This window comes from Sapajus apella, unplaced genomic scaffold, assembly GCF_009761245.1.
Source record: "Sapajus apella isolate SASKATOON/1434 unplaced genomic scaffold, GSC_monkey_1.0 scaffold92, whole genome shotgun sequence".
Lineage (NCBI taxonomy): Eukaryota > Metazoa > Chordata > Mammalia > Primates > Cebidae > Sapajus > Sapajus apella.
The window spans coordinates 4136519-4149844 of record NW_022437032.1 but is presented as its reverse complement, the minus strand read 5'-3'; the positions used below and the strand labels follow the sequence as shown (position 1 = coordinate 4149844).

At 48.5% G+C, this 13326-nt stretch overlaps 1 protein-coding gene and 1 pseudogene across 3 annotated transcripts in view; both read right to left on the bottom strand.

Annotated features, from left to right (window-relative positions):
• Positions 1 to 13326, bottom strand: part of ATP9A (ATPase phospholipid transporting 9A (putative)) — a 159265-nt gene that overhangs the window by 124618 nt on the left and 21321 nt on the right. Inside the window, exon 1 of one of the 3 annotated variants that reach the window (XM_032255978.1) lies at positions 218 to 393. The exons of the other annotated variants lie outside the window; for them this stretch is intronic. Coding sequence (XP_032111869.1) covers positions 218 to 378 — 161 coding nt within the window. The 5' untranslated portion in view covers positions 379 to 393. Of the gene's footprint in view, positions 1 to 217; positions 394 to 13326 lie in introns of those variants that run through there. 3 annotated transcript variants of the gene reach the window in all.
• On the bottom strand, positions 9186 to 9506 carry LOC116535161 (annotated as a pseudogene).

Below are 13326 nucleotides of genomic sequence, written 5' to 3'. Positions count from 1 at the left end.
AGGACCCCAAAAAGGGTAGCGTGTCCTTCAGGAGAGCTTTATTAAATAAGGCATTTTTAAAAGTACAAGCTCCTGAAAAACAGCTACAAAAACGTCCCTGGCTAGACTGCTCACCTCACTGACCCTGCACTCACAGGCTGGGGCAAGGTCCCAGCCCTGCCAGACCCCTGGATGTCACCAGGTGAGGTGAAACCAACCAGCTGTGGCAGCAACTCACATGTTACTTGTCCACCGCAGACCTTTCTTCTTCCCTTCCTCCCACAGGGCAGGTGCTAGGGGGTGCTGGGGTACAGAGCTGAACAAACAGTCTCTGTGCCTCAGGACCTTAAAGATGAATGAGCCGGCAGGCTGCCTGCTCAGAGGCTCAAAAATTTCCATGATGAAACACAATGCTGTTTCTTAAAAATAGCATCCTCATTCCAGTAAACCCGCGCTCACGTTGGAGTGTGGCTCTGCTAAGCGGTTTCACTTCTAGTAACTCATTCTTGTTGGCCCCTTTCTAAGTTGTCCAAAAGCCAGAGACACACACAGAAGCCTCAAGGAGTCCAACCGCTCTCCCCACTCCTGTTCCTGAGTGCAAATCTCCCATGCTGGCCATCAGTGGACACTCACCGAACACACTTTGCATGAATGGAGGAAGCAAAGGAGGAGGGGGAGAGGAAAGGGATGGGAGAAAAAGGGGAAGGACGGGAGGAGGGAGGGAAGATTCATTGGACAGAAAGCACATCACTGGATTTGCAGAAACCTTCCTGGATGGTAAAGACTGACTCCTCTGTGAGCCAGTAATTCTCTCCCTATCCTAAATTGTCCAGTAATGACTGATTTTCATAGTTGTATGGTTCTAATGAATGACGAAAAATGAATTTAAGGGAATCACAAACTGTCAGGTTGACTGTTTATACAAATTTTTTGTTCTGTTTTGTTTTAGCAGAAGTTCCCACACATCAAGCTATCCGGTTACACTATTCATCACTTAGCCTATGACCTCTGTGCCTACACACAAAGTACAAGACACTCTGCACTGTAGGAGCAAGAGACTGGAAACAAACTTGACCATCTGTCTCAGTCTCTTCCTGCTGCTGTAACAAAATATCTTACGCTATGTAATTTACAAACAATGGAAATGTATTGCTGGTAGTTCTGGTAGCTGCAAAGTCCAAGATCGAGGCACTAGTAGATTCAGTATCTGGTGAGGCCCATTCCTCATGCCTTTTTTTTTTTTTTTCTTAAGTCAGGGTTTCACTCTGTTACCCAGGCTAGAGTACAGTGGTACAATCACAGCTCACTGCAGCCTCAAACTCCTGGGCTCAAGCAATCCTCTTACCTTAGCTTCCCAAGTATATGGGACTAAAGGCATGTGTCACCATACCTGGCTAGTTTTTTAATATTTTGTAGAGTTGGGGGGTCTCACTGTGGTGTCCAGGCTAGACTCAAACACCTGGCCTCAAGCTGTCCTCCCACTTTTGCCTCCCAAAGTGCCAGGATTACAAGTTATGCCACCATGCCTGGCCCCTTGAGATGGGGTTTTTTTCTTTGAGATGGGGTCTCACTCTGTTGCCCAGGATGGAGTGCAGTGGCATGATCTCAGCTTGTTGCAGCCTCAACCTTCCAAGCTCAAGCAATCCTCCCACTCTCAGCCTCCCACATAGCTGGGACTACAGGCATGCACAACCACACCTGGCTAATTTTTGTATGTTTTTTGTAGAGACGGGGTTTTACCATGTAGCCCAGGCTGGTCTCAAATTCCTGGGCTCAAGTGATCTGCCAGCTTCATCTTCCAAAGTGTTGGGATTATAGGTGTGAGCCACCGCACCCAGCCCCTCATGCCTCTTTTTTAAGGGAATTCATGAGGATTCTCTGCCTTCATGACCCAATCACCTCCTAAATGCCCCACTTTATAAAACTATCACATTGGGGGTTAGAATTCCAATATATGCATTTAGGGGAAAGGGATACATTCAGACCATAACACTGTTCATCAAAGGGAGGCTGGTTAAATAAACAGGGATAAACCAGAAAATGAAATTGCTAACAGCCTCTAGAGAATAAGATCCTCTTCCAGTTCCAGGCACTTCGGGAGCCGCAGGTTACGGTGCAGACATGTCCAAGTCCACATATAACCACGTACAAACAGTCCCGAAAATGGAACAGAAATGGCATCAAGAAATCCCAGTCCACATGTATCCCATTGGGGTTTTTGTTTTTAAAAGAAATTTTTTAAAAAAATCCCACTCACAAAGATACAAACTTCCTTCCTTCCTTCCCTCCTTCCTTCCTTCCCTTCTTCCTTCCTCCTTCCTTCCCTCCCTCCCTCCCTCTCTCTCTCTCTCTTTCTCTCTTTCTGATGGAGTCTCATTCTGTTGCCAGGCTGGAGTGAAGTGGCACGATCTTAACTCCCTACAACCTCCGCATCCCGGGTTCAAGCGATCCTCCTGCCTCAGCCTCCCGCGTAGCTGGGACTACAGGTGCGCATCACCACACCCAGCTACTTTTGTATTTTTAGTAGAGACGGGGATTCCCCATGTTGGCCGCGATGGTCTCCATCTCTTGACCTCGTAGTCCGTCTGCCTCGGCCTCCCAAAGTGCTGGGATTACAGGCATGAGCCACCACGCCTGTCCAAAGATACAAATTTCTTAAGTGGGTGGACCCCAAGTTCCTGAGGAACATGCAGTTTGCCAAGAAGCACAACAAGGCCGGGCGCGGTGGCTCAAGCCTGTAATCCCAACACTTTGGGAGGCCGAGGCAGGTGGATCACGAGGTCAAGAGATCGAGACCATCCTGGTCAACATGGTGAAACCCCGTCTCTACTAAAAATACAAAAATTCAGCTGGGCATGGTGGCGTGTGCCTGTAATCCCAGCTACTCAGGAGGCTGAGGCAGGAGAATTGCCTGAACCCAGGAGGCGGAGGTTGTGGTGAGCCGAGATCGCGCCATTACACTCCAGCCTGGGTAACAAGAGCGAAACTCTGTCTCAAAAAAAAAAAAAAGGAAGCACAACAAAAGGGCATGAAGAAGATGCAGGCCAACACCATCAAGGCCGTGAGAGCACATGCCGAGGTTATGGAGACCCTTCCAAAGCCCAAAGAGGTTGAGCCCAAGATCTCAAAGGGTGTCAGCAACAACCTTGATCCACCTGCCCACACTACCCACTCCAAGCTTGAGATGCGTGCTCGTGCCCGCATTGTTAAGGGTCTCAGGCCGTGCTGGCCAAAGCCAAGGATCAAACCAAGGCCCAGACTGCAGCTCCAGCTTCAGTTCCAGCTCAGGCTCTCAAACGTGCCTAGGCCCCTGGCCAAGATGGTGAAATCCGTCTCTACTAAAAATACAAAAATTAGCCAGGTGTGGTGGCGGGTGCCTGTAATCCCAGCTACTCGGGAGGCCGAGGCAGAGAAATGCTCGAACCCGGGAAGTGGAGGCTGCAGTGAGCCGAGATCTTGCCATTATACTCCAGGCTGGGGGGCAGAGTGACTCCATCTCAAAAAAAAAAAAAAAAAAAAAAAAAGCGCCCAGGTCCCTAAAAGGCTTCAGAGTGGAGATCTTTGTCTGCCAACAGGACAGATGGATCAGTATGACCTCTGGGCTGCCGTCCACATGGGGCTGGTGTCTTCCTGTGCTCTTTGTACAAATAAGCCTGAGGCAGGAAGAAACAAACAACCAACAGAATAGAGCTGTGCGCACAAAATGACCCAATCTGCAAATACACAAAACTGAAAAGCAAGGGGCTAAAAGGTGTGTGTAGGATGCCATTCTTTGCATGAAAGCAAGAGGATATACATGCAGGGAGATGCTTACATGTGCACAGTCTCCATGACGAGTTCCTTTCAGGAGGAAGAGGTAGGGACAACTTTTCCTGTATATTCTTTTGGTAAGATTTGTGGTTTTTTACATTCTAGACATATTGTCTATGGGACTAAATGTTCCTGCAGCTAAGTTCATCATAGTAAGCATTCCTTTATTAAGTGCTCACCTGGTACAAAGTATGATTCTAGGTCCTTTGGGACCAATCACTGGAACAGAATCCTTGCCTTCTCCTTCCTCACAATCTCATTATAAAACTGGAGTGTTTGGCACAGGATAAAATAAGAACTTCGTGTTATCTGAGCCAAAAGCCCATCTCATTTAACCAACTTGATTGTTACCACATTCATTCATTTTCTACCTGCACTGAAGGTAACTTGCACCCTTTAATACAGGATTTATTTGAGTTTCAAGTCAATAGTATTTACTGAACACTTATTAACAACAAGCCAAGTCACAGCAGCTTCCTTTTTGTCACTCATTCATTCCCAAGTGTGCCCTGAGTGCTCACACAGTGGCCAGCCCTCGCCTAGGAACTGGGCATTAGATAGTGAACCAGACAGACCAGGTCCTCCTCCCATGGCACCTGTAACCCGGTGGAGGGAGACAGTAAACAACTTCCCACAAGAAAATAAGGCCAGGGGCGAGAGAGTGGATGCGGAAGGATAAGGCCAGGGGCCAGAGAGTGGATAGGGAAGGGTAAGGCCAGGGGCGAGAGAGTGGATGGGGAAGGTAAGGCCAGGGGCCAGAGAGTGGATGGGGAAGGTAAGGCCAGGGGCCAGAGAGTGGATGGGGAAGGTAAGGCCAGGGGCCAGAGAGTGGATGGGGAAGGGGTGTGGCTCCAGGAGATTGGGTGGCCAGGGAGGTGAGGTGACAGTTTAGCTAAGTGCCAAGAGGTAACTGCCATGCACCCATATGAGGAAGTGGAATCCAGGCAGATGGAACTGCAAAAGCAAAGATCCAGAGGTGGGAAGCGGCCTGGCACTCACGAAGCCTGCAAAGGCTGCAGCAGAAATGCTCTCATCACGGGGGAGAAGACAAAGGACAAGGAAAGAGGAAATAGGGGGCAGACAACACAGGGTTTTGTCGCCAGGGCAAGGACTCTAGATGTTGCTGTATACACAGCGGGGATCATGTGAAGGTTATGAGCAGGAGAGTGGCATGAGCTAATTTACGGTTTTAAAAGGTCCCCCAGGCCACTGGTCAGAGAAAACACTGCAGTGAGCAAGAGCTGAAGCAGATAATGGTATATAGGCTTTCTTTTTACGGGAATGAAGTGTTCTAACATTGCAGTAATAGCTACACAACTCTACAAATATACTAAAACTTGCTGAGTTGTACACTTTACACAGGTGGATTATAAGGCATGTGAGTTACAGCTCAATAAAACAGTTATATTAACAACAACAACAAAAGTGGAAACAGGAATTATTTACGAGGCTGTTGCCATCATCCAGGCAAGAATACACAGTGGTCCAGGCGGGGAGTGAGGTGCAGGGTGCCAGGGCACAGACTCTCAATGTTATAGATGTAGAAATACACAATCTCTAAACTGTCATCAATGATTAAGAAATGCACTGTCTGTCCCGTTGATCCAGACCCTGGGCTAAGAGCTCTCATCCTGCACTACCACGAATAGCCTCATCTGCACAATTCTTTCACGGCACTACTTTTTCCCAATCACTCAATTCATAAATGGGAAGGCTATTTGGGGACCATCGAGAGTGACCGTTCTGTCCAAGCAGGAGCTCTCCTGCCCCATACCCATTCACCTTTGAGCCACTTACCAGTGTACTCCCTCTCAGTGCCAACGTCACGCCTGATTACCTGCTCTGCCACAATGGACAAAGTTCCTTTATGCTACTCTCCCTTATGAATTATTTCCTTTGTTAATTACACAGATTTTTCTTTTCTTTTTTTTTTTTTTGAGACAAGAGTCTCACTCTGTCGCCCAGGCTGGAGCGCAGTGGCGCGATCTTGGCTCACTACAACCTCTGCCTCCCGGGTTCCAGCAATTATCCTGCCTCAGCCTCCTGAGTAACTGGTACTACAGGCATGCACCACCACGCCTGGCTAATTTTTTATATTTTTAGTACAGACAGGGTATCACCGTGTTAGCCAGGATGGTCTCAATCTTCTGACCTCATGATCCTTCCACCTCAGCTTCCCAAAATGCTGGGATTACAGGCGTGAGCTACTGTGCCCGGCCTTAATTACAAAGATTATTAATCTACCATGTCACTCTTTGCACACATGTGGGGCCCAATGTCTGTACAGACACTCAGCCTTACCAAAAGTAAGTATCCCCAGTTGGACTAAGAAGTGTATTCACAGAAAAAGAATACGAAAGATACTATTCACAGTACTGTTGCCGGGAAGTGAAAAAAGAGAGCTGTTGGATGGAGTCACTTGTACTTTTTGCTGTCCTCACTTCTGTGTACTCTAATTTCTTATAAGCACATATAACTTTTCAATATTGATTTTACAAATGATGTTAACTATGCAAAAAACTAAGCAGAGGTACTGTGGTGCTGAGCTTTGGGCTTGTATGCCACAAGGACTCATACTAGGGGATACAACATCAAACGCCTCCAGGGGGACAGGCAGGTAAAATAAGTAAACAAAAGACCCAGGTGTGGTGGCGCAGAGCCATATCCCATCCAAACGCTATGCCTTATATCCTAAGCATCTACAGTCCCAGACACTCAGGAGGCTGAACTGGAGAATCACTTCAGCCCAGGAGTTTAAATCCAAGCCTGGGCAACATAGCTATATTCAGTCTCTAAAAAAAAAATTTATATATTTAAAAATATATACATTTTTTGAGACAGTCTTGCTCTGTCACCTAGGCTGGAGTGCACTGGTGCAATCCTGGCTCACTGCAACCTCCACCTCCCAAGTTCAAGCAATTTGAACCACTGTGATGGGATGACTTACCACCACGCCCAGCTAATTTTTTTTGTATTTTCAGTAGAGACAGGGTTTCACCATGTTGGTCAGGCTGGTCTCAAACTCTTGGCCTGAAGTGATCTACCCGCCTCAGCCTCCCAAAGTACTGGGATTACAGGCATGAGCCATGGCACCCAGCCTAAAAAAATTTTTATTTTTACTTACTTTCTTTTTTTTTTTTTTTTTTTGAGACAGAGTCTCGCTTCATCACCAGGCTGGAGTACAGTGGCGGAATCACGGCTCACTGCAACCTCTGCCTCCCAAGTTCAAGCAATTCTCCTGCCTCAGCCTCCTGAGTAGCTGGGATTACAGGCTTGTGCCACCAAACCCTGCTAATTTTTTGTATTTTTAGTAGAGATGGGGGTTTTGCCATGTTAGCCAGGATGGTCTCAATCTCCTGACTTTGTGATCCTCCCGCCTTGGCCTCCCACAGTGCTGGGATTACAGGCATGAGCCACCACGCCCGGCCAAAAATTTTTAAAAGGAAACAAACTGGGCTGGGCACGATGGCTCATGTCTGTAATCTCAGCACTTTAGATGGGCGCATCACTTGAGATCGGGAGTTTGAGACCAGCCTGACCAACACGGAGAGACCCCATCTCTACTAAAAATACAAAATTGGCTGGGCATGGTGGCACATGCCTGTAATCCCAGCTATTAGGAAGGCTGAGGTAGGAGAATCACTTGAACCCAGGAGGAAGAGGTTACGGTGAGCTAAGATCATGCCACCGCACTCCAGCCTCAGCAACAAGAGCGAAATTACGTCTCAAAAAAGAAAAAAGCAAGCAAATTGAACAGAATATAGATTGTGGCAAGTAGGGAAGCACAAGCTCCATCAAAAGTGTATACCTCTCGACCGGGTGCGGTGGCTCACTCCTATAATCCCAGCACTTTGGAGGCCAAGGCAGGTGAATCACTGGAGGTCAGGAGTTCAAGACCAGCCTGGCCAACATAGTGAAATCCCATCTCTACTAAAAATACAAAAGTTAGCGGGGCATGGTGGTGCATGACACACCTGTAATCCCAGCTACTTGGGAAGATGAGGCAGGAGAATCTCTTGAACCTGGGAGGCAGAGGTTGCAGTGAGTAGAGATCATACCACTGCACTCCAGTGTGGGTGAAACAGCAAAACTCTGTCTCAATAAATGAATGAATGAATGAATGAATGAAAAAGAAAGTGTATGACTCTCTCCTTTACAGTGCTCCAATGTTAAGCTTTCTCAATAAAGAATGTTGCAGGGAGGCCAGTATGGTGGCTCACAACTGTAATCTCAGCACTTGGGAGGCTGAGGCAGGTGGATCACTTGAGGTCAGGAGTTCAAGACCAGCCTGGCTAACATGGCAAAAACCCATCTCCACTAAAAATACAAAAATTAGCCAGGCCTGGCAGCAGGTGCCTGTAGGCCTGAGTCCCACCTATTTGAGAGGCTGAGACAGGAGAATCTCTTTTCTTTTTTTTTTTGAGACATAGTTTCACTCTTGTCGCCCAGGCTGGAGTGCAATGGCATGATCTCAGCTCACTGCAACCTCTGCCTCCCAGGTTCAAGCAATTCTCCTGCCTCAGCCTCCCAAGTAGCTGGGATTACAGGCATGTGCCACCATGCCCGGCTAATTGTGTATTTTTAGTAGACGCAGGGTTTCTCCATGTTGGTCAGGCAGGTCTTGAACTCCTGACCTCAGGTGATCTGCCTGATTCAGCCTTCCAAAGTGCTGGGATTACAGGCGTGAGCCACCATGCCCAGCTTGGGAGAATCTCTTGAACCCAGGAGGTAGAGGTTGCAGTGAGCTGCAATCACGCCACTGTACTCCAGCCTGGGTAACAGAGTGACACTCTGGAGGGACGCATGTGAACCACCAGCTATGACTCACCAGCCCCACCTGCATTTGGGAAGGCGGCTTCCCCCTTCCCCACAGGTGCAGACCAGCTCTGGCCCTCCAAGCCCGCCAACTTTCTTGCCAGCCAATAGCCTGGACCCCACTGTCCCCAACCAGGTCTGAACCCTGCCTCCAGAGAGGGCCCCTTCCAAGCATGTCCTTTCTTGGGTCTACTCCCTCAGTCCTAGGCTGCCATACAGAGGTCTCTTCTATCCTACACTTACTTTTATTTTTTATTTTTGAGATGGAGTCTCACTCTATATCCCAGGCTGGAGCGCAGTGGCGTGATCTCAGCTCACTGCAACCTTCGCCTCCGAGGTTCAAGCAATTCTCCGCCTCAGCCTCCCAAGTAGCTGGGATTACAGGTGCCCACCACCATGCCTGGCTAATTTTTGTACTTTTTTTTTTTTACAAAGCTACTTTTAATACTTTGGGGTGAGCCCCACAGGAATAAAAAACACTGGGAAGGGGTAACCCCTCATCCCCGGGAGTGGCCCAGGGGTAGAGAGGCTACCTGAGGGGAAGGAAGTACAAAAGGGACCTGCTGCAGACTCGGGGCAAAGGGAATGCCATGGGTGCTGGGACCTGTGAGCACTACAGGAGGAAACGCAAGTGTGGTGGGACTGGCTCCAGGCACACAGGTGAAGGGCAAGAGGGTTGGACACGAAGCCACAAAGCTACTTGGGTTCCTCCTTCTTCTTGTTTGCCTTTTTCTGCTCCTGCTGCATGATCTCCGAGTCCCTCTGCTTGCGGGCGGCAGCAGAAAGCCCGTCATCTCGGCGCTTTCCCTTAACCGAGTCACTCTGCTTTTTCATATTCTTCTGGTGGGCGAGCTCTCGCTGGTTACCGCGGGTCATGGTGACGGCAGTGGCTCCGGCCTCCCTCCGTTACATCCCCTCGTTCTCTAATTTTTGTACTTTTAGTAGAGATGGGGTTTCACCATGTTGGCCAAGCTGGTCCTGAACTCCTGACTGCAAGTGATCCACCCACCTCGACCTCCCAAAATGCTGGTATTATAGGCATAAGCCACCCCGCACCCGGTCCGCTTACTCGTTAATCATGTTTTTTGTGGGTTTTTTTATTTTTTTTTTTTTAAAGACGGGGTTTCACCATGTCGGTCAGGCTGGTCTTGAACTCCCGACCTCAGGTGATCTGCCCACCTTGGCCTCCAAAGTGCTTGGATTACAGGCGTGGGCCACCACGCCCGGACAATCATGGTTTTAAAAGTCAATTTCCTCCATCTTCTTTCTTTTTTTTTTTTTTGAGACAGAGTCTTGTTCTGTTGCCAAGCGCCAGGCTAGAGTGCAGTGGCTCGATGTCAGCTCACTGCAACCTCCACCTCCCTGAGTTCAAGCAATTCTCCTGCCTCAGCCTCCCTAGTAGCTGGGACTACAGATGCGCACCACCACGCCCAGCTAATTTTTATATTTTTTAGTAGAGACAGGGTTTCACTGTGTTGGCCGGGATGGTCTCGATCTCTTGACCTCGTGATTACTCACTTCGGCCTCCCAAAGTGCTAGGATTACAGGCGTGAGCCACCGTGCCCGGCCTCATCTTCTTTCTTCTTTCCACTGGTTTAGCTGAGCCCAATTCAGTCTCTGAATTTCAGGTCTGATGAGTGCAGGCTCCAGGCTTACCCAGGGAGAACCCTGGATGTTCTGGACACAGTGACTGGCTGGAGAAGGGACAGTGAGACCCCTGGCTGGGATTTTCCTAAAAATACTCAGAAAGACGTGTTCCTCTCCCTAGGGTTGCTAAGGTAGCAGAAAACATGCCTGGGCAGGGGACAGACGCCCTGTTCCCGTTTAGGGACTAATCAGCCTGAAAATGAAGCCCACAGGAGGACAGCAGAGACGAGAAGTTCCTGATAACCTCAGGGAAACACAAAGACTCACCCACCCCTGGACTTGCCGCCTCAGAGTCAATAAAATGGCTTTTGTTGTATTTTACTTTACTCAAGCCAATTTACTTCATTTTATTATTATTTATTTAGAGACAGAGTCTCGCTCTGTCACCCAGGCTGGAGTGCGGTGGCACGATCTCGGCTCACTGCAACCTCCGCCTCCCGCGTTCATACGATTCTCCTGCCTCAGCCTCCTGAGTACCTGGGATTACAGGCACATGACACCACGCCCAGCTAATTTTTTGTATTTTTAGTAAAGACCGGTTTTCACCGTGTTAGCCAGGATGGTCTTAATCTCCTGACTTCGTGATCCACCCACCTCGGCCTCCCAAAGTGCTGGGATTACAGGCATGAGCCACCATGCCCTGCCATATTCTGACTTCTTTACAGTTGTGCTGTCCAGTTCACCTTGGTGGCTTCTACCACATGTGGCTAATTTAAGTTTCAATTAATTAAAATAACCCAAGTCCTCCTTTTCCCCTAGACACACTCAGTGCTCCGTAGCTACATGTGACCACTAAATATGAACTAGACTGTGCGGACACAAAACGTTCCATCATGGCTGAGAGTTCTACTGGGCAACACTGCTGGACAGCATCCCTTTCAAGACACCTTCTCCCACCTTACTCTTGAACTGATGTCACTGCCAAAGACGCACGTGTGAACATTAGGAGGTGGACCTCACAACAGAGGGAAACTTGCCTAAACAGAGTTTCCAAACTTCAGCCATTTTCATGCACACACGGGATTTCTATGATCTCCAAATAACTCTACCTTCTACCTACACGATTTTGTCTAAATGTGATTGCCTTACATCAGTTCTCAACTAGAAGCAGTTTTGCACCCCTAGGGTGGGTATCTGGCAATGTCTGGAGACACTGTTAGTCATCACAACTCCAAGATGCTACTCTCATATGGCGAATGGAGGCAGCCAGGGATGCTGAGAGATACCTTACGATGCACAGACAACCTCCACAGCAGAGAAGTATCCGGCCCCAAATGCCACGTGTGCCCAGTTGAGAACTCCTGCTCTAGGTTTTATAATAAACTATTTGTTTTAAATGGATTCATACCATTCACATAAATGTATTTTAAATGATAACCTCTGGCCAAGCATGGCTCACACCTGCAATCCCAACACTTTGGGAGGCCAAGGCGGAAAGATCACTTGAGTTCAGGAGTTGGAAACCACCCTCAGCAACACGGTGAGACCTCATCTCTACAAAAATTCAAAAATAATTAGTCAGGCATGTTGGCACATGCCTATAGTCCCAGCTACTTGAGAGGCTAAGGAGGGTAGATCACTTGAGCCTGGGAAGTTGAGGCTGCAGTGAGCCCTGATCATGCTGCTGTACTCCAGTCTTGGGGACACAGCAAGACGCTTTCTCAAAAAAATTAAAAAAAAAAGATAACCTCATGCCATTACTAGAAACCAGTATCGCTTGCCATAAATAGAAGATAAATAACAAAACCAGCACAATGAAAAGCAAACTGTGTTACTCCACTCCAGCTGGCTGCTGCAGCTGGCAGTGCCTCTGAGCCCAAAGCCTACCCTACTGCTGCTCCTTCTTTCTTCTTCCATTTTTCTTTTTTTTTTTTGGAGATGGAGTCTCACTCTGCCGCCCAGGCTGGAGTGCAGTGGCACCAACTCAGCTCACTGCAACCTCCGCCTCCCAGGTTCAAGCAATTCTCGTGCCTCAGCCTCCCAAGTAGCTGGGATTACAGGTGTGCACTACCATGCCCGCCTAATTTTTTATTTTTAGTAGAGACAGAGTTTCAGCATGTTGGCCAGGCTGGTCTTAAATGCCTGACCTAAAGTGATCCACCCACCTCGGCCTCCCAAAGTGCTGGGATTCCAGGCGTGAGCTGTGGCACCCGGCCCCTCCTTTCTTTATCGCTGAGAAGTTAGCAAGTGTCTAGCGTTAACAAATGGGCCCTTGGACGTCTGTAATCCCAGAAATTTGGGAAGCCAAGGTGGGCGGATCACGAGGTCAAGAGATCAAGACCATCCTGGCCAACCTGGTAAAACCCTCTCTCTACTAAAAATACAAAAATTAGCTGGGAGTGGCAGCACATGCCTGTAATCTCAGCTACTCAAGAGGCTGAGGCAGGAGAACTGCTGCTTGAACCTGGAAGGCAGAGGTTGCGGTGAGCCAAGAATGTGCCACTGCACTCCAGCCTGGTGACAGAGTGAGACTCTTTGTCTCAAGAAAAAAAAAAAAAAGTGGGCCCTGACAGGACTGTAAATGTTGAAGGGAAATTGAAAAATAAATAAGCATCTTGCTGAATGTCTCAATGTGACTCAGCTCCTGCCCATGAATTACTTAAATTTATCACTGCAGCACCCAGTACCACTGCCTGCCCGACATTTTGGAAATGTTGTTCCGCAGTAGAAACCTTGAGCTTGGTGGCACATTTGCTACAAGTGACCAAATTCCCCCACATCTGTCCAAACAAGAGAGGTGGCAGCCAGGCTCCCTACTGAGGAGTGGCTTTACACACGCAGCTCCCTCTTCCCCAGGAAGCTGCAGCCACACCCTGCCCGTCTCGCGGACGGACTCCAGCTCCCCGGAGCCCCAGGATCCAGAGGAGCAGCTGCCCAAAGCTGTGTTGTAGCAGCTGTCACCTTGGTATTGTGGGTGCTACCGTTGTTCCTTAACACCAAACTGAAACTGGACCGTCTGACACTCGCCACGACGAAGAAACTTCCATCCCACATTCCAGACAGGCTGGGGAGATGGGCTGCAAGAATGAATCCTTTAAGAGTAAGAAATTAGGCTGGGTGCAATGGCTCAGGCCT